Source organism: Mobula birostris, chromosome 1 (genome assembly GCF_030028105.1).
Source record: "Mobula birostris isolate sMobBir1 chromosome 1, sMobBir1.hap1, whole genome shotgun sequence".
Taxonomy (NCBI): domain Eukaryota; kingdom Metazoa; phylum Chordata; class Chondrichthyes; order Myliobatiformes; family Myliobatidae; genus Mobula; species Mobula birostris.
Window position 1 is genome coordinate 118,295,361 of NC_092370.1, and position 19,879 is coordinate 118,315,239.

At 40.7% G+C, this 19,879-nt stretch overlaps 1 protein-coding gene across 3 annotated transcripts in view; it reads left to right on the forward strand.

Annotated features, from left to right (window-relative positions):
- The window catches only part of mtbp (MDM2 binding protein), a 99,562-nt gene that overhangs the window by 63,687 nt on the left and 15,996 nt on the right, over positions 1-19,879 (forward strand). For all 3 annotated transcript variants that reach the window (XM_072261090.1, XM_072261107.1, XM_072261100.1), the window contains 6 exons: positions 1,237-1,330; positions 9,912-10,070; positions 10,819-10,914; positions 11,974-12,249; positions 14,906-15,152; positions 16,931-17,044. In XM_072261090.1, the coding sequence (XP_072117191.1) occupies positions 1,237-1,330; positions 9,912-10,070; positions 10,819-10,914; positions 11,974-12,249; positions 14,906-15,152; positions 16,931-17,044 (986 nt within the window). The remainder of the gene's footprint in view (positions 1-1,236; positions 1,331-9,911; positions 10,071-10,818; positions 10,915-11,973; positions 12,250-14,905; positions 15,153-16,930; positions 17,045-19,879) is intronic.

The following is a 19,879-nucleotide window of genomic DNA, read 5'->3' on the forward strand; positions in this document are numbered from 1 at the left end:
CACAGCTTTTCCTTATAATTCAAGGAAAGATTAAACATATTTGTGGTTGAATATTATTTCATTTGTGTTGTCCACAAATGAAGATCTGTCCATTGCCCCATCCCATACCGACTATACAATTTTGTCCAGACCTTTACCCTCGTTTTTTGAATATTCATGATTTTGAAACCCTTCTTACTGACCATTATTTGTGTAACTTACAGAAAATCATTCCCATAGATGACTTGCTAAAAAATCTTTGGACCTTTACCTGTCTTCTCTCCCATCTAAAGGATCAAAGTGTGATGCTTCAATCCTAATGGTCGTCTTCCCCTATCACACTTCCAAGTCATTGTACTAACAAAACAGTTCTTTCCCTTAAGCAAGTAAGTTTTTGCAGGCAGTCTGTCTCTATTTCCATGTATTAGGGCATTGATGTATAAATTTTCTAATTTGTGGAGTTTAAAATTAATGAACTACGAAATGAAATCTAACAGTTATAATTTGCAGCAAATGATCTAGCTTACTAAATACAAAACAATGCATTATATGTATTTCATAATTTGGTTAAATGTAGTGTTTTACCAAGCATATTTAATTTATTTATGGATTTTAGTTAATTATGTACTTTTTCAAAATGAATTTAGCAGATCTGCTACTTGGAACTGGGAGAGAGAGGAAGAGGAAAACTAGTAATATGTCAAAATTCTATTCAGTATCAAGTCTAATAAAAATACTTCCATTTAAGTGTCAAATTGTGGAGTTTAGACTGCTGTGGAGTGTTGTGGCTGAAGGCAAGGATTTTGAAATGATTTCTTTCAGTCATTTATTTACTTGAAAGAAAGCATTATCTTTTCTTCACTTTCCTCCAGATGGCTGTGGTCAAATTCCCATTTAGAATGTGCCTCCCGTTGCTCATTGTTCTATTGGTGAGACTCCCAAAGTGACACCACAATCTAATACAAATGTACTCAAGTGAATTACTATCGAAATAAAATCAGAAAATGCTATGAAACACACATCTAATCAGGCAGGAAAGAGTTCACATTTTATTCTAATGACAATTTAGCCTGCGATGAAATTACTCTTGTAAGTCATAGAGTTCTTCCTAACTTTATATTTTGTGAATTAGCAAGGATTTCGTGGGATCTTAAAGTACTCCTCCACTTCTGTTCCTTTTCCACTCAACAGAACATACATGTGGTTCTATTAGAATAATTTAGATTATATGAATATTCATGTTTATTTTCCATCCAGAAAGAAATAACTCAAACCTAAGCCCCACACAGTGGCCTGAGAGAAGTGTTCTTCAAAACTATGAAAATCTTGAGCGGATCAGACAGAAAAGAAGGTAAGATATGTTTATGATTAATTTATTTATATTGAGACACAGCATGGAATAGGCCCCACTGGCCTTTTGAGTTGCGTTGCCCAGTAATCTCCCGATTTAATTCCAACCTAATCACAGGACAACTTACAATGATCAATTAACCTACCAACAGGTATGACTTTGGACTGTGGGAGGTAACCAGGGCACCTAGAGGGAACCCACATGGCCACATGGAGAATGTACAAACTCCTTACAAGCAGTGGCAGGAATTGAACCCGTGTCGCTGGTACTGTAAAGCGCTGTGTTAACTACTACACTGCCATACTGCCCCATTACCAATCAGAGACACACAAAACTTTGGATTTTCCAATGGAAGTAGGAAGATATGTATCTCAATAATCTAGATCTCTCTGATAATTCACAATTTGTGGCTACATCTAGCATTTCAAGTTATAACTTTTTATCAAATCATCTGTCACTGAGAAACATTTTCTGTTTAACTTATTCTGAATTCAACCAGTGATTGGAGATTGCACCTGAATATCATACGACCAGCAGAAGATTGTTCTTGCATCCGCTGAACCTCCCGTTACTTACTTGGGTCTGCAGTGAATATCTTGTCATAGAGTCATGCATTGTTACTATATGCAGACAGGTTCTTTGGCCTAACTTGCCCATGCTGATTGCTGAGCTAGACCCATCTGCCCACGCTTGGCCCATAGTTCTCTAAACTTTATATATCCATGTACTTGTCGAGACAGTTTTTAAACATTGCTAATGTGCCTGCTTCAACCACTATATCTGACAGCTCATTCCAGATGCCTAACATCTAATGCCTTTTCATCAAGTCATTAACAGAGATAATCAATTGCTCTCTTAAATGTAATTTTTTTAATCTCAAGTTTTCTGACATGTATATGCTTCACATTATGGAAAATCATGATAGCAGACTGTTTTCACCTCGCCTGTAATGTGGGGCATGTCTGTATTCTAATGGCCCTTGGTAGCAATGTGGTTTAACAAATCCCAAAATAAACAGTACTTAAATCTTGTCTAAATCTACGATGTTACTGTACATGCGGATGTCATGCAAAGAAGGGGAGGAAATAAGTTTATTCCTTGCTGTGAGAACATCTGTTTGATTGTAAATAAATGCCTTGCTCCTGGATACGAACATATATACATATGGAGCCAATTATTCGTCTAATATTACCATAGTTGTGTCATGAGTGGGTGTTGGGAGCGGACCCAAATGCAAGTCACAGACACCGAAGTACTAGGAACAGAACAAGGTTTATCAAGAAAGCAAGGGGAGTCAGGAAAAAACAACACTGGACATGGACACAGGCCCTGGATGAGACAAGGACTCCGGGCCTGGGCTAGGACTAAGACTAGGAAAGTGGGACCAGGACTTGGAACTAGGAGCCTGGGCTAGGACTCCGAGCCAGAGACTGGACAGGGACCCGGAACCTGGGTCTTGACTGGGGCTCGGACCCCGGATCTAGGTGAAGACAAGACGTGGCTACAGGACTGGACGTGGAACTCCTGCACAGCATGAGGCACATGGACAGGACGAGAAACAAAGCCTTGACTCAGACAGAACAAGGTTCTTGGACTAGGCTTAGACAAGATGAGGTTCTAGGACTAGGCTTGGACAAGATGACGTTCTAGGACTTGACTTGGACTAGACGAGGTACTTGGATGTGGCTTGGACTAGACGAGGTTCTTAGACGTGGCATGGACTAGACGAGGGACTCCTGAACTGGATGAGAGACTTCTGGACTGAACGAGGAACCCCAGCACAGGACAAGGAATCTCCAGCACCAGTCTGGGCGAGGTACTCCAGGGCAGGACATGGAACTCCTGCACAGGACAAGGCAATGGACAGGACGAGAGCACAAAGCCTTGACTTGGACAGAATGAGTTTCTAGGACTTGGCTTGGACTAGCCGAGGTTCTTGGACGTGGCTTGGACTAGGGACTCCTGGACTGGACAAGGGTCTCCTGGACTGGACGAGAGACTCCTGGACTGGATGAGGGAACTCCAGCACAGGACGAGGAATCTCCAGCACCGGGCTGGGCGAGGTACTCCAGGCCAGGACTTGGCTCTTGGACTAGGCTAGGCTCGGTAAGGCTCTTAGGTACGGAGTCGGGACTCCTCCTTGGAGCGCAGGGCTGGGACCCTTTCTAGGACGCAGGGCCGGGATGAATGCCGAGAGACTCCTGGACTGGACAAGGCACATGGACAGGATGCGACACAAAGTCTTGACTTGGACAGGACTGGAACTTGGAACACAGGAACGCAGGACACGGAGCCAGGACCCCTCCTTGGGAACAGGACTTAGGGCCGGGGCTTTACACAGAGTCAGGACCCCTCCTTGGGAACAGGACCTAGGGCCGGGACTCTTCTTTGACACAGACACTAAACATGGGGACACAAAGAGAGAGTTCCAAACTCAACAATAGATAGTTCCTTATCTTGGCATGGCAAAGCTCCGGCCTCACTCCGGCGGTTGAACTTGACGGGGATGCAGGCGAGGCTTCAGAAGGAAGGGGAAAAGAACAGTCCAGCCCAAAACGAAAATCAGGTGCCTCAATTAAGGCACCCAATGGAACAAGGGAAAACAGGAAAACGTGGAATAAGGATCGATGAACTGGACTGTGAACCAGAATGCGGATTTCATGGACCGGACCATGACAAGTTGGTAATATGGAGACAACTGTAAAAAAAAACATAATGGATTTTGTTACTAACAAATAGAATAAGATGGACATATGAATTCTTTAGGTGTGCACTTTGATTGTAGTTAATTATTGTGTTTAGATGATTGTTTAAATGGAGCATAATTCTGAATAGAACAGTTTCCCAAAACCTCTTTGGACATATGTGTGAATTATTTACAATGAAGGAGAGGTGCAAATTTAGAAAATACTGGAGGGTAAATTGGTTTGGATTTGCTTACTAGTGTGTTATGTTTTTAAATCGAGTGTGATATATTTAGAAAAACCAACTGCTTTTTGAGCATCAATGAGGTTCATGTTTTGGCAACTCCGAAGCTGATTTGGCAGGTCTGAAGGATACAACAGCTGAGTTTCCTTGTGAGGAATCTCATTATTCTCAAACAATGCACTAACCTCAAGTTTAAATGTAAATAATTAATTTTTGTAAGGACCCAGTGAACGATTCATGCAGACGGCAGCATTGACCTTTTACTCAGCACAATATTGTTACTTTGTACATGAATGTGAACACTTCAATAAATCTTGCACTCTTTGATCACTTGCCTTGGAAATGGCAGATAGACAACATAGGGAATTGTAATTGGGCTTAGTATAGTCAGGGGAACAGACCCAATTCTGTCGCAAGGATCAAGTGTCAAGAAGGCTGTATTATCTGCCTGGTGCCTGGATTTTGGACACCTCAATTGACCTGTGGAGAAATTTGGAGTTGGGGAGAAAGGATCAGTTGTCATCATCCATGGGGGTACCAATGAGAAACTAGGGGCTAAATTAAAATGCAGAACCAAAAAGGTAACAAACCACATTCAAATTGGCATAGGGTTAATAAGATCAGAGAGCTAAATGCATGGTTCAAAGATTGGTGTGGGAGAAGAGGGTTTTATTTCTTAGGACATTGTCAACAGTTTGGAGAAGCGGGGAGCTGTTATGATAGGACAGCCTCCACTTGAACAATGCTGGGACTACAATCCTGGTGAATGGATCCAGCAACTCGGGCTTCAAACTGCAGTCAGGTGGTGGGTTCAACAGCTTAAAAGAGTATGCATAAGGTAAAATGGAAGGAGAGTGCAGGGGAGGTCACTGAAGTCTCTTGCATAAAGAATAAGACAAAAAGTTTAGAAAGGGTTAAGAACTTAAGTTCAGGCAACATGGAATCAAATTTGAAAAGAAGAGGGGTGAATACAGGATGGTATTGAAAAGAAGGGTGGTGAAGATATTATAAATATGAGAGATTCTGCAGATACTGGAAATCCAGAACACCTTAACTCTGGCCTATCACCTGCCTATTATCTCCCCCTGGTATCCCTACTTCTTCGCTTTCTCCCATGGTCCAATCTCCTCTTCTATCAGATATCTTCTTCTCTAGCCCTTTACCTTTCTCAACCACCTTGTTTCACCTATCAACTTCAAACTAGTCCTCCTTCCCCTTCCCCACCTTTTTATTCAGACATCATTCCCCTTCCCGTCCAGTCCTGAAGAATGGTCTCTACCCAAAGCGATGACTGTTTATTCATTTCCATAGATGCTGCCTGACCCGCTGAGTTCCTCTGAAGGTGTTTATGTACAGTGGCATGCAGTTTGGGCACCACTGGTCAAAATTTCTGTTAATGTGCGAGTAAAAGATGACCTGATTTCCAGAAAGCATAAAGTTAAAGATGACACATTTCTTTAATGTTTTAAGCAAGATTACTTTTTTATTTCCATCTTTTACAATTTCAAAATAACAAAAAAGGAAAAGAGCCCGAAGCAAAAGTTTGGGCACCCTGCATGGTCAGTACTTAGTAACACCCCCTTTGGCAAGTATCACAGCTTGTAAATGCTTTCTGTAGCCAGCTAAGAGTCTTTCAATTCTTGTTTGGGGGATTTTTGCCCATTCTTCCTTGCAAAAGGCTTCTAGTTCTGTGAGATTCTTGGGCCGTCTTGCAGACACTGCTCTCTTGAGATCTATCCACAGATTTTCGATGATGTTTAGGTCGGGGGACTGTGAGGGCCATGGCAAAACCTTCAGCTTGCGCCTCTTGAGGTAGTCCATTGTGGATTTTGAGGTGTGATTAGGATCATTATCCTGTTGTAGAAGCCATCCTTTTTTCATCTTTGGCTTTTTTACAGACAATGTGATGTTTGCTTCCAGAATTTGCTGGTATTTAATTGAATTCATTCTTCCCTCTGCCAGTGAAATGTTCCCCATGCCACTGGCTGTAACACAAGCCCAAATTATGATCGAACCACCCCCGTGCTTAACAGTTGGAGAGGTGTTCTTTTCATAAAATTCTGCACCCTTTTTTCTCCAAACATACCTTTGCTCATTGCGCCCAAAGAGTTCTATTTTAACTTCATCAGTCCACAGGACTTGTTTCCAAAATGCATCAGGCTAGTTTAGATGTTCCTTTGCAAACTTCTGATGCTGAATTTTGTGGTGAGGACACAGGAAAGGTTTTCTTCTGTTGACCCTTCCATGAAGGTCATATTTGTGCAGGTGTCGCTGCACAGTAGAACAGTGCACCACCACTCCAGAGTCTGCTAAATCTTCCTGAAGGTCTTTTGCAGTCAAACGGGGGTTTTGATTTGCCTTTCTAGCAATCCTACGAGCAGTTCTCTCAGAAAGTTTTCTTGGTCTTCCAGACCTCAACTTGACCTCCACCATTCCTGTTAACTGCCATTTCTTAATTACATTACAAACTGAGGAAATGGCTACCTGAAAACACTTTGCTATCTTCTTATAGCCTTCTCCTGCTTTGTGGGTATCATTTATTTTAATTTTCAGAATGCTAGGCAGCTGCTTAGAGGAGCCCATGGCTGCTGATTGTTGGGACAAGGCTTGAGGAGTCAGGGTATTTATAAAGCTTTGAAATTTGCATCAGCTGGCCTATCCTAATGATGACTGTGAACAAGCCATAACCCTAACAAGCTAATTAAGGTCTGAGACCTTGGTAAAAGTAATCTGAGAGCTCAAATCTCTTGGGGTGCCCAAACTTTTGCATGGTGCTCCTTTCCTTTTTTTTCACTAAAATTGTACGAAACAAAAATGATACACTAATCTTGTTTAAAATGTTGAAAAGAATGTTTCACCTTTAACTTTATGACTTTTGGAGATCAATTCATCTTCTACTCACTTAACTATTCACAGTAACAGAAATTTTGACCAGGGGTGCCCAAACTTTTGCATGCCACTGTATGAATACATGTAGTATATAATGTAGATGTTTTTATAATCCAGTTAGAAATTGGCAGGTATGAAAATTGCAAATGTCACTCCACTCTTTAAGAAAGGAGGGAGGCAAAACACAGAAAATTATAGGCCAGGTATCCTAACTTCAGTGGTTGGCAAGATGTTAGAGTCCATTGTTAAGGATGAGGTGTCAGGGTTCTTGGATGCAAACAACAAAATAGGCCAAAGTCAGCATAGTTTCCTTTAGGGGAAATCTTGCACAACAAATCTGTTGGAATTCTTGGAGGAAGTAATAGCAGAACAGACAAAGAAGAGTCAGTGAGTGTTGTTTATTTGGATTTTCAGAAGGACTGTGACAGGGTGCCACACATGAGGCTGCTTAACAAGATAAAAGCCCATGGTATTGCAGGAAAGATACTATCACGGACAGAAGATTGACTGACTGGCAGAATGCAAAGAGTGAGAATAATGGGGGTCTTATTGGGTTGGGTGTCAGTGACTAGAGGTGTTCGACGGTGGTTGGTGTTGGGACAGCTTTATTTTCACATTCATTTTATGGCACTGATTTGGATGATGGAATTTATGAGTTTCTGACCAAGTCTGCGGATGATACAAAGATGGGTGGAGGGGCAGGAAGTGTTGAGGAAGCAAGAAGTATGCAGAAGGACTTGGACAAATTAGAAGAATGGACAAAGAAGTGGCAGTGGAATACAGTGTAGGAAAGTGTATTGTCATGTACTTTGGTCGAGGCATAAAGGAAGGAGTAGACTATTTAAACAGGTGGAGAATTCAGAAATCAGGGGTGCAGAGGGAATTGTGAGTCCTCGTGCAGAATTTCCTAAAGGTCAACTTGCAGGTTGAGTTGGGAGTAAGGATGGCAAATGTAAAGCTGAGGCTTTCTAAGGGATTGGTCAGACTACATTTGGAGTATTCAAAGCTGTTTCAGGCTTTCTATCTAGAAAGGATGTGCTGGCATTGGAGTAGGTCCAGAGGAGGTTTATGAAAATGATCTTGGGAATAAAAGGGACGATGTATGTGGAGCATTTGATGGCTCTGGGCATGTACTCACTGGTGTTTAGGAGAATGAGGGTGATCTCATTGAACACTACTGAATATTGGGAAACCCAGATGAAGTGGATGTGGATGGGATGTTTCTAATAGTAGAAAAGTCTAGGACCAGAATATTAGGACGTCCCTTTAGAACAGAGATGAGGAGGAATTGCTTTAGGTGAATCTATAATTTATCACCATAGATGACTGTGTGGTCTAAGTCATTGGGTATTTTTAAAGCAGAGGTTGACAGATTCTTGATTAGTAAGGGCGTCAAAGGTTACAGGGAGAAGGCAGGAGAATGGGACTGAGAGGGAAAATAAATCAGCCATGGTGGAGCAGACTCAATGGGCCATAAAGCTTCATTCTGCTCCTAAGCCTTATGCTCTTGTGGTCTAAGTGAAGCACATCATTCTTTCACATCTGACGAAGGGCGATCAACCTGAAACATTAAGTGTTTTTCTTTCTCCACAGACACTGCCTGATCTGCTGAGTATTCCCAGTATCTTGCATTTTTAAATTTCAGATTTCTGTAGTGTGCAGTTTTTTTTCATGATTAAACTAGCTTTACAATTTTTAAACTGTTATATTAGCCCCATGCAATATTCTCCACATAAACAATTTTAAAAATTACCAGAAATGGCTGCCAGCCAAATGATGACTAGAGTAAGTTTTATTTAACATGGCAAGGTCTGTTTAGAAGCTGCAGATGTGGCAAGTAGCTGAAGAAATTCGAGACATAAGCAGGAAACAGGAAACATAAGAGACTGCAGATGCTGGAATCTGGAGCTGAAAATAACTTGCAGCAATCAATTGTGTGTTGCTCCAGTTTCCAGCACCTGCGGTCTCTTTTGTTTCTATGGATTCCTCCAGCAGATTGTTTGTAGCAGGAGGTAGAAATCTGACAACCTTTGCATGTACTGAATGAGTGATGTATCACAGTGTGGCTGTTGAACTCCATATCTGAAAGTTCATCTTATCAGTTGAAATAGAGCCATGTGTCCAAAGTGGAATTTTGTGGAACATCGTTTGTGTTGCCAGCAAAAAACATTCTCTCGCCAGCACTGCTGATATCTTGAATAGACAGATTAATCCATCTTTCCTAATTACAGGTACAGTGCAGATTAATGTTGTCATGTCACATTTTACTTTTTTTCTTCAATTCAATTTATCTTAATTGTTTTCAGATCTGGAAAATTTTGTTCTCCTTTACATTTGTATACTGGAAATAACATTAACCAATCTCGAACCTTGAATCCTGAATTACTGTTACTTGACTTTTATATTGTCCTTTTTGATCAATAGTTAAGTAGTGGCGATATAAACACTTCATTGTTGCAGCTTTCCATTCCAATTTGAGTTTAAAAATGTGAGAAGCCATAGTGGATAGTGCTAGCACTGTGAGCTGACTGAGGGTGATATGATTGTTGTCCAACAAAGTGACAATAAAAGATATTGAAATTATTAATTACATGAGCTTCACCTTCAGAAAGGTACAGTATTTATATTTTTGACATTACTCAGTTGTTACACTGCATTATACTGACTATGAAATGTTTGAGGTGTCCTGAACCGAATAAATATGCTATGGATTTGCAGGACATTTTGCTGGAATGTTTAATTTCTGAACTTTATTTGTGTCCAGGTCTGGCTCCATATTGGCAAGCTCATCTGAGACTCTTTTGGGACTCAAGGGAGGCCAAAGACCACTTCCAATGCAGCTTGATGCCAAGGAGCTGCTAAAGTACTTTACACCTGAGGGCTTACCCATTGTTGAGCTCCAGCCTTTAACAATACAGAGAGGGTAAGTCAATCTCGTTTTTCCTATTTATTTCTGGGATGTTTTGAGGCAAAGTAAGAAAGTTTCTTACAAATATGAAAAATCTGACCGAGATCGGGAAGACAGAAAGATTTGCAGCTGTGGGCTAAGAAGCAGGGAAAATGTTTATTATTTCAAGTACTAACTGTTCAACTGACAATGACATCAGGAGAAGTGGAAGGGGAAATAAAACAATGTTGGGTTTAATTATGTACCGAGATACAGTGAAAAGCTTTTGTTTGTATATCATCCACACTTATCATTCCATATGCAAATGCGTTTCAGAAGTACATCAATGTAGTAAAAAGGAAAGTGAATGCAGAATACAGTATCTAGTTAAAGAGAAAATGCAGTGCAGCTAGACAAATAAAGTGCAAGGACCATGACAAGTGCTATTGTTAACTTCTGCAGCTTGTTATCATCATAATAGTCTGAATGGCGATATTTATTTCTTCTTAACTTTTCATTTTTATTTCCTGTCAACAATTTAACTGGTAAACCATCAACCTAATATTTTCACAACTATTCATGAAAAGCTGGCCTTTTACAAAACTTATTACACCCTATGATTGCATACTGTAAAATTATCCAATTTTGTTCAATTAAATATATCATTTACCAGCACTTCGTACTGCTCAATATGCTTATGTTACGACTGAAGAACATACTAAGAAATATATTATTTGACAAACCTTAATACTGTAACGTTAAATGCACACTTCTTCTACTTCAGTGAAAATGAGTTTGCACTGACCCCAGAGATGACCATACAGAAACTGAGAGGTCTACCTTTTGAGAAGGCTACTGAATGTTATTACCATGGAGTTGAGTAAGTATACTGTTCTAAAAGTGTGAAAATAATTTAATATTTTAGTTGCTAGGTTTAATTTCTTATCATTGGTAAACTGCAAGTGATAAGCGATGCCAGAGAAATAGTGTAATTGTTAGCATCAGTTTATATTTCTGGTTCTTCGGTCCCTACACTGGTGTAGTCATCCCCTGCGCAAAATATTGCATAACAGCTTGGAGCAACACACATCAAAGTTGCTGGTGAACGCAGCAGGCCAGGCAGCATCTCTGGGAAGAGGTGCAGTCGTCGACTACATCTCTTCCTAGAGATGCTGCCTGGCCTGCTGCATTCACTAGCAACTTTGATGTGTGTTGCTTGAATTTCCAGCATCTGCAGAATTCCTGTTGTTTGCATAACAGCTTGGCTCCCTTTTACCACATAATGCTAGAAAGTGACCTGCTCCCATATGATAATCTTATACTAATGTGCATATGCTTAAAGGAGCAAGAAGAATCAAGTGAACACCAACACAACAGCCTGCATTGATAAGGCACCCTTCCTATCTCTAACTGGTTGAAGTAGGTGCTCTGTATCTTGCCACAAAGCATAATGCTGTAACGAGCAGAAGAAATTAGACAACCCATGTGACTGAATTCCTCTCAGAAAATCATTGCACTTCACTTAGATCCCGTAATTGCTGATTTCATCATCTGCCACACAGATCTGCTCTCTACTGCTCCCTATAGCAGACTCCTGTATAATTCTCCTTGCTTTGTGCATATTTCATTTAAATTGCCTTCACCTTCTCCCCTCAAATTGTAGTGATGCCTGATTTTTAATGGTGTTTAATAGACTCATAAACAAAAAAGATGATAATCACCTTTACGCTTCCTTGGTTCCTGCTGGGGTCTGCCCTCAGTATTTAAGGCTAGACATGGGTTTCACATGGGATGCTGCCTAGAGGCTTAAGAGGTTCAGCCATCTGGTTTTTAGCTGACACCTCTTAAGTGATCAACAGTTTTGTATGTGTGCACAATAGATGACAGGTCTGTCAAATTTTTAAATTAGTCTGTAATGGATTTTGGATGAACATTGCAGGTATTGCCTAGACCACAGCAGAGCACTTGAAAAAGACATTGGATTTGGGAAGCTTCAGTCTCGCCTTATCCGGTATGAAACCAACACAACGTGTTCGAGGGAGCACTGTCCTGTTGTTTATAGATTAAGCCCCCTGCCATCTCCAGTAGTGCTGTCAGAGCCTGGAAGTGCACCAGATGGAGAAGCTTTGCAAAGCACCACCCTGAAGAAACGTACTGATAGATGTGAACAGAAACAAAGATCAAAGAAAGTGGAATGTCTCCATCCAAGCAAAAGGTAACCTGTAAATAGTCATGTGGCAGGCTAGACCAGTGAGGAAAGGGAAATTGCTAATGTCCGAGGCACAGATATTACAAAGGATGATTTCTGAAACATAGGAGATGTTTTTGCCTTCCTTGCTCATGGTTTCATCATTTTCTGATTCTGGCTTGCCATTTTTATGATTTTCAATATCTTGTATAAAACCATAATCAGGTATGGTAAAACTATTATTATTTTGTATCACTCCATCCTGCTTTGGTATTAACATCCCTGTTGTAAATCAAATACTCATAACAATCCTGGTATCAGCAGAAGAGCCACACATATCCTGCAATTGTTTTTTGGAGACTGCAGATGCTAAAATCTGGAGCAAAATTAAACTGCTATATAAGCTTACTGATGCAGCAGCAGTTGGAACAGCCGCATCTGTGATGGGAAAGCAATTGTCAACATTTTGAGTGGGGACCCTGACCCAAAGTTCAGGGAATTTGATAACTCTGGGTCTGTACTCCCTGGCGTTTAGAAGAATGAAGGAGGGATCTCATTGATACCTGCTAAATACTGAAAGGCCAAGATAGAGTGTACATGGAGAGCATATTTCAAATAGTGTGAGAGTCTAGCCCCGTTGGGCACAGACTCAGAATACAAGGATGTCCATTTAGAACAACGATGAGGAGAAATTTCTTTAACTTCAGGGTGGTGAATTTGTGGAATTCATTGCCAAAGGTGGCCGTGGAGGCCAAGTCATTGGGTATATTTAAAGTGGAGGTTTATAGCTTCTTGTTTAGTAAGGGGAGGATCAAAGGTTATGGGGAGAAAGCAGTAGAATGGAGTTGAGTGGGAAAATAAATCCACCATGATTGAATGCACGGCAGATCCGATGGGCCAAATGGCCTAATTCTGCTCCTATTTACTGTGTATAATTGGATCGAGGAAGTGTAAAGGATGATGGGCAGTGAGGTTGGGAGTGAGAGGTGCAGAGTGGAGACAGAGGCTGGACGGTGGTAAGTGGGAACACAATATTACCAGTACTGGAATCTGGTAAGTAAGAAGGGTGATAATGGGAACGATTAAGGGGAGAGAAGAAAGCAGAAGAAACCAAATGGGAGATGGTTTTGTGGGCGAAATGTGTGCGTGGTGAGTGGATGGAACCAAATGGGGAAGGTGGGGTGAAAGTGGATGACGGGTAGTGCTGTGGCAGGAGTATGGGAAAGGGAATAACCTGGCAGGAGAGATGAATGGGAAGGAGAGAGAGGGAGAGGAGCACAGGTCTTAAGGGTTACTTGCAATTGGCAAATCAGTGTTCTGTTTTGTAATTGATTGACTTTTCACTCTGTATTGGGTTATTCTTTGGTTTCTTGTCTTACTCACTGCCTGTAAGGTTTAAAATCTACTTCACTTTAAGTTCTGCATTTCTGTTGTACCATGTGATGAATGTAGCTACACCCTTGGCTTGCTTATAAATAGTAGTTCTTCTGCCTTTGTGTAAGGTAGAAAATTATGTACACAGTGGTCACTTTGTTAGGTACACCTGCTTATTAATGCAGATATCTAATCAGCCAATCATGTGGCAGCAATTCAATGCATAAAAGCATGCAAATGTAGTCAAGAAGTCCAGCTGGTGAAGACAAAACATCAGAATGGGGAAGAAATGAGATATAAGTGACTTTGACTGTGGAATGATTGTTGGTGCCAGATGGGGTGGTTTGAGTATCTTGAAACTGATGATCTATTGGGATTTTCACACACGAGTCTCTAGAGTTTACAGAGAATGGTGTGAGAAACTCAAAGCATCCAGTGAGTGGCAGTTCTGTGGGCGAAAATGCCATGTTAATGAGAGAGGTCAGAGGAGAATGGCCAGACTGGTTCAAGCTGACAGGAAGGCGACAGTAACTCAAATAACCACACATTACAACAGTGATGTCAGAAGAGCATCTTTGAACACACAACACATCAAACCTTGAAGTGATGGACTACAGCAGCAGAAGACCACGAACATACACTCAGTGGTCATTTTATTAGGTACAGGGGGCCACTGAATGTATAACGGGTAAGAACATCAAGTAATCTTCAAATCAGAAATTACCTTTCTGATTTTAAAACGACTTAGGATAGAAAATTAGTTTTCAATCTGTTAAGCAGTGTACAGCACATTTCAGAAGTAGTGCTCAACTCAGATTCAAAAGCTCAGGTACACAGATGATGACTGTAGCCTCCCTGTACATTCACAGCAAGAAACAATCTGCCAGAGGAACTTGGTGGATTGTGCAGCACCTGTGAGGAGAAAGGAAGTGTAGACGTTTCAGATTGAAACCCTGCATCAGGAATGAAATGCCAATTCCTTTCCCCGATAGATTCTGCGCAACCCGCTAAGGTCCTCCAGCAAATTGTTGCTCCTGATTCCAGCATCTGCAGTCTCTCATGTCTCCTGTGCCTTCACAGAATTGATTTCTGTTCAATTGCTGGTGCTAGATTTTTTTTTATTTGACTTGATGACTGTTTGGAAATATGGAGACTGACTTTACTAGTTATGATAGGTGCAAGATGTACAATAATAAGATGTAGAGCATTGCAGTTTGTTAAATGAGAAACATGGAGAAAGATCCAAGATTGTGCAGTGTATACCAATAAGCCTGATTACAACTGGAGTTCATTCACTTCTTACTCCTAGACTAGTCAAATCCAAAAGTGTGGAATACCTCAAATCTCAGATCGCGCCACGCACATCACAGAGAGGTGAAAGTAACATACATCGTACGGCAGGTGCTCTGCGGGGACATGCACAAAGGCTTGCTGCTGCTGCTGCTACTTCCAGTAAGAAGATCAGCAGCCAGGTTCCGAGCACAGCTACAAAACCTGGCCACGGGAGTGTGGTTCGAGAGGAGTCGCGAACTGAGCGGACGCAGAAACACAAAAGGGTAAGGGTGTATCAGGTTTTTAATCATGCACTTTCAAAATGGGGAAGAAATGTATTTGGTTCTTTGCTTATGTACTTGATTATTAGCATTTTATTTACTAGAGAGAGTGGCTTATTTACATCTCTTTACATCTTAGAAGGTGGTATATTTTTTGTATTATGTTGCAAGGTAGATAGGGTGATATTCACTTTTACCTGAACTCCTCTCTTTTCATTGCTTTACAATAGAACTATGCTCATATAGTCAAGAAAGAAGGAAGATATTATATAATTTTATTTACCAATACATAGTATACAGGAAATATCTGCCGGTATTGCCTGGAATTGGTGGTTAGCGAATTAATGGTTAAGGTTACAGAAAGGAAAGGAAAGTTTTCAGAGCCCTCGACTCACTACCCATCCTGTTATTTTTATTATTTATTTAGGAATACAGCACGGAACAGGCCCTTCCGGCCCCATAAGCCGCACTGCCCAGCAACCCACTCATTCAACACTAGCCAAATGACTGATTAACCTACTAACCAGTACTGTAGGAGAAAAGCAGACCAACCACAAGAAATCCACACAGTCACAGGGAGAATGTACAAACTCCTTACAGTCTGAATACTCCAAGCTGCTATGCTTGGAAGACTTAGATTTGTGAAGACAACACTTTATGGATGGGCTGCCTAGTAATTATTCCTTGTACTTCTGATGGAACTTGCATGCTGACATCTTCAGGCCAGTTTTGAGATTTCGGTAGATTTTGTGATGGAAGAATACGAGCAGGTCTCACAACTTCTGGAGAACATGGCATCATTCAATATTAAGATGGAATATTGTACTCAAGTCCACGTTCTCATGTTGTTCTTTCGTACCCAGGGTTCATAAATGTTACCCTTGAACATGCTCAGTGATTGAGCAACTGTAACCTCAGGTGGAATATTTAAAAGGTCTACAAACTCTGATTGAAAATGCTTATTTCTGTCCCAGTCTTTAATGAATGAGTCTTTATTCTGATACTGTGCCCTTTACTACAGTTTAAATGCTGGCCTGCGTCAGAATTAGAATCAGGTTTAACATCACTGACATACTATGTCGTGAAATTTGTTGTTTTGCAATAGCACTACAGTGCAATATATAAAATTCTGATTACTAATTATGATAAGAAATATATTCATCAAAATAAATTAAATAAGTAGTGCAAAAAGAGAGCAAAAATAATGAGATATTGTTCATGGGTTGGTTCATTGTCCATTCAGTAATCTGATGGCAGAAGGGAACAACAATGAACAAACCCATTAGCACTACCTCAATTGTTGTTGAATCACATCTGCACCAGGTTACCCCCTTCCTTTGCTTATGATTGTCACATCACAAGTGGCTGAGGAAATCTTAATTTCTATGTTGAGAAACTTCCTTTTAACTTGTCTAACATTAAAACTCATACATGTTGCTCTCCCATAACTGCTGTCCAAACAACTATATAATGTATCTCAACTGCAAAATTGAATGCTGTTTTTACTGGAACTTTTAGTTAGGTTATATTGACATCTGTTGAAGAAAACTGGCCCTAAATATTTAGAGTTAGTGCTCATCATTGCCAAGTTGTACTTAAATATTAGATTCCCTTTCTGAATAGCACTGTACACTTAAGCAGTATAAGCTAACTATGTGAACAGTTTTCAGAATCATGCTTTGATATGGGTTAGAAATGATCATCATTGGTGTCTTTGAATAGTTTAGGAATAGGATGGAAATGCATGCTTTAATTATTTTCATTCTCATGTTTCTCCTTAGATGCTGAAAGAAGTTGTGGCAAAAACCCTTGAGAATAATGGAATCTCAAAGAACCATAAATCGTTTGTTTCTTGCAGTCAGCGTCTATTTAAAATATCTTTGTTTTACCTCAAGGTAGGTTACCTTTCGTCCCACATTCCCGGTTTTTATCCAAGTATTCTAAATCATTGCAATTTTTTTTTTAAATCTGCCTTTATTCCACATGTTAACAATTGAAATGGTTTCGTTTGATGTTTGTAGGGTAATTAAAATGATCAAATCTCCACTTTCAAAGGAGGGATATGCCTTTGTTATTCCTTCACATTCCTCTTAATGATAATGTTTGTTACAACACCATTGATCAGAATGCACACTTGGTTTAATTTTATTGCATATCAAACAGTCTTATTGGCAATACCAGTTTGCCTACCATATGCCTATTATTAACAATTGAACACAGGTGTGCATGCTATGAAACCACTTTAATTACTTGCTGCAGTTTGTAACTCATGATACAAAGAGAAGGTTTAAGCTGGAGGAGGACAGTTTATTGATGGAATAGATATAGATACTGTACCAAAATACCTAGTGAATGATCCCAAAGAAAGACATTAGTGGGGTAAAAGAATTTCATCCTTGGTCTCAGGAAGAAAACATAATGTTCTTTTCACTCCACTTCTAAGATTTGGTTTCCTGGCTTTAGTGGGACTAAATTCTGGAAATAGATTACAATCCACATACACTGCTATATTACACATCCATACATTGACTAGGCATTTTCTAATCCATTAAGTATAATTACAGGAACTTATAATGAGACAGTGATAGATTTGGTATAGGATTGGCTGTGATCCTCTGAAGCAATATTCTGAAGGCTTTCGATTTACCATTTGTGATACCACTTGGTGATGTGTAGATTCTTGGAACCTCCATGATTGTGTGTGGTTGTTAATGTGCACCCGTGGTGGTTGCTCCTTTTCACGCCTTGTGGCGCATTGGACGGCATTTTTTGCCGTTACCTTAGCATTTGTCTGTTTTTGACAAGGCTAATTTGCTGGCTCGACACTCATCCCAGCATGGTTAGAAAGTGTGCAAGGGGCCAGCTGGATTCAAATCTGGGACCATTCGCCTCAAAGTCCGGTCCTGATGCCACAACACCACCGGCTGGCATAATTGTACACCTGTAGCTGAAGGAAAATCATACGGAAACTTAACTGTTGTAAAGGAGCATTTCAATGACAGAAGAAAGGAGATGTAATGTCCTCTGTAGCTATTAGATATCGCAGATGCTGGAATTTGAAGCGAAAAACAAGCTGCCAGAGAATCCAGTGGGTCAGGCAGTATCGAGGAAAGGAAAGGACAGGACCTCCAGGAATCTGATTTCAGGATTGCTACCCATGCCACGTGCTAGTGAGGCCAGAAATAGGAAATGTCATACAGTTCAACACATGGCTAAGGAGATGGCACATGAGGGAGGGCTTCAGATTTTTGGATCATTGTGCTCTCTTCCAGGGAAGGTGGGACCAGTACAGACAGGATGATTTGCACCTGAACTGAAGGGGGACTAATATCCTTGTTGGAAGATTTGCTACTGCTGATTTGGGGGTGGGGGGTGGGGTGTGTTTAAGCTAGAGTTGTGGAGGGATGGGAACCAGAGTGCCAGGGCAGATAGATGGAGTGATTGTGGGAAAAGATGTTGATAAGCCTGCATAAATGGAAAGGTTAAACATGGTGGGAATAATGTTCTCAGTTGCATCTATTTCAATGCAAGGAGTATTGTAGGTAAGACGGATGAGCTTAGAGCATGGCTCTGTACGTGGCACTATGACATTGTAGCCATTGGTGGGACTTCGTTGCAGAGACAGAACTGGCAGCTCAGTAATCTGGAATTTCATTGTTTTAGACATGGCAGTACAGGAAGAGTTAAAGTAGGGAGGGGTGGCATTACCGCTCAGGGAAATTGTCACTGCAGCGCTCATACAGGATGGACTAGGGCACATCTACTGAGGCTGTACGGATAAAACTGAGGAATAAGAAAGGGATGACTATGTAGTGACCTCTGTGCCAAGGAGAACAAGTAACAGCTACGAAAGGAGAGACTGAGCAACCAAAAAACACAGCCAGCACTTACTCAGGCCCACACTGCACCAGAATATGTGGATCTCAGATCGGCCCCTACAGCCACCTGAGGACTCACCAATGGATAACTCCAATGATTGGGCATCGAAGGGTATGGGGAGAAGGCAGGGGAGTGGGGATGACTGGAAGAATTGGATCAGCCCATGGTTGAATGGTGGAGCAGACTCAATGGGTTAAATGGCCTACTTCTGCTTCTGTATCTTATGGTCTAAATAGAAAGTTAATGTTTCTGATCATCACCTTTCATCTGGATCCAAACTGTTGACTGTCCATTTCCCTCCACAATTGCTGCTTGGCCTGCTGAGTTTCTCTAACAGTTTTTATTTTCCTTCTGATAACCTTCACACTGAGTTTGTATTAATCAACTCATCTATCACCATTATACCATATGCTGTGCTTTAAAGCACAAAAATCTCAAAACTTCAGCATCTAGTGTAGATGCTGTGGTATTCAATAACAGAGAAAAAACATCAGTGTTGTTAAAATAATAAACACAAGAAATTCTGCAGATGCTGGAAATCCAAAGCAACCTATGCAAAATGCTGGAGGAACTCAACAGGACAGGCAGCATCTATGGAAATGAATAAACAGTTGATATTTCGGGCTGGAAAGGAAGGGGAAGACGCTGGAATAAAAGCGTAGGGGAGATGAAGGAGAATAGCTAGAAGGTGATAAGTGAAGGTAGGTAAGTGGGTGGAATAAACGTCGGATCTTTGTTCATTTCCATGACACTGCCTGACTGCATCATTTTATATATGTTGCTTTGTGAGTGTTGCTAAAATGTTTGTTATTGAAAGAGAAGAATCTTTTTTCCCAAAATCTGAAGATAAA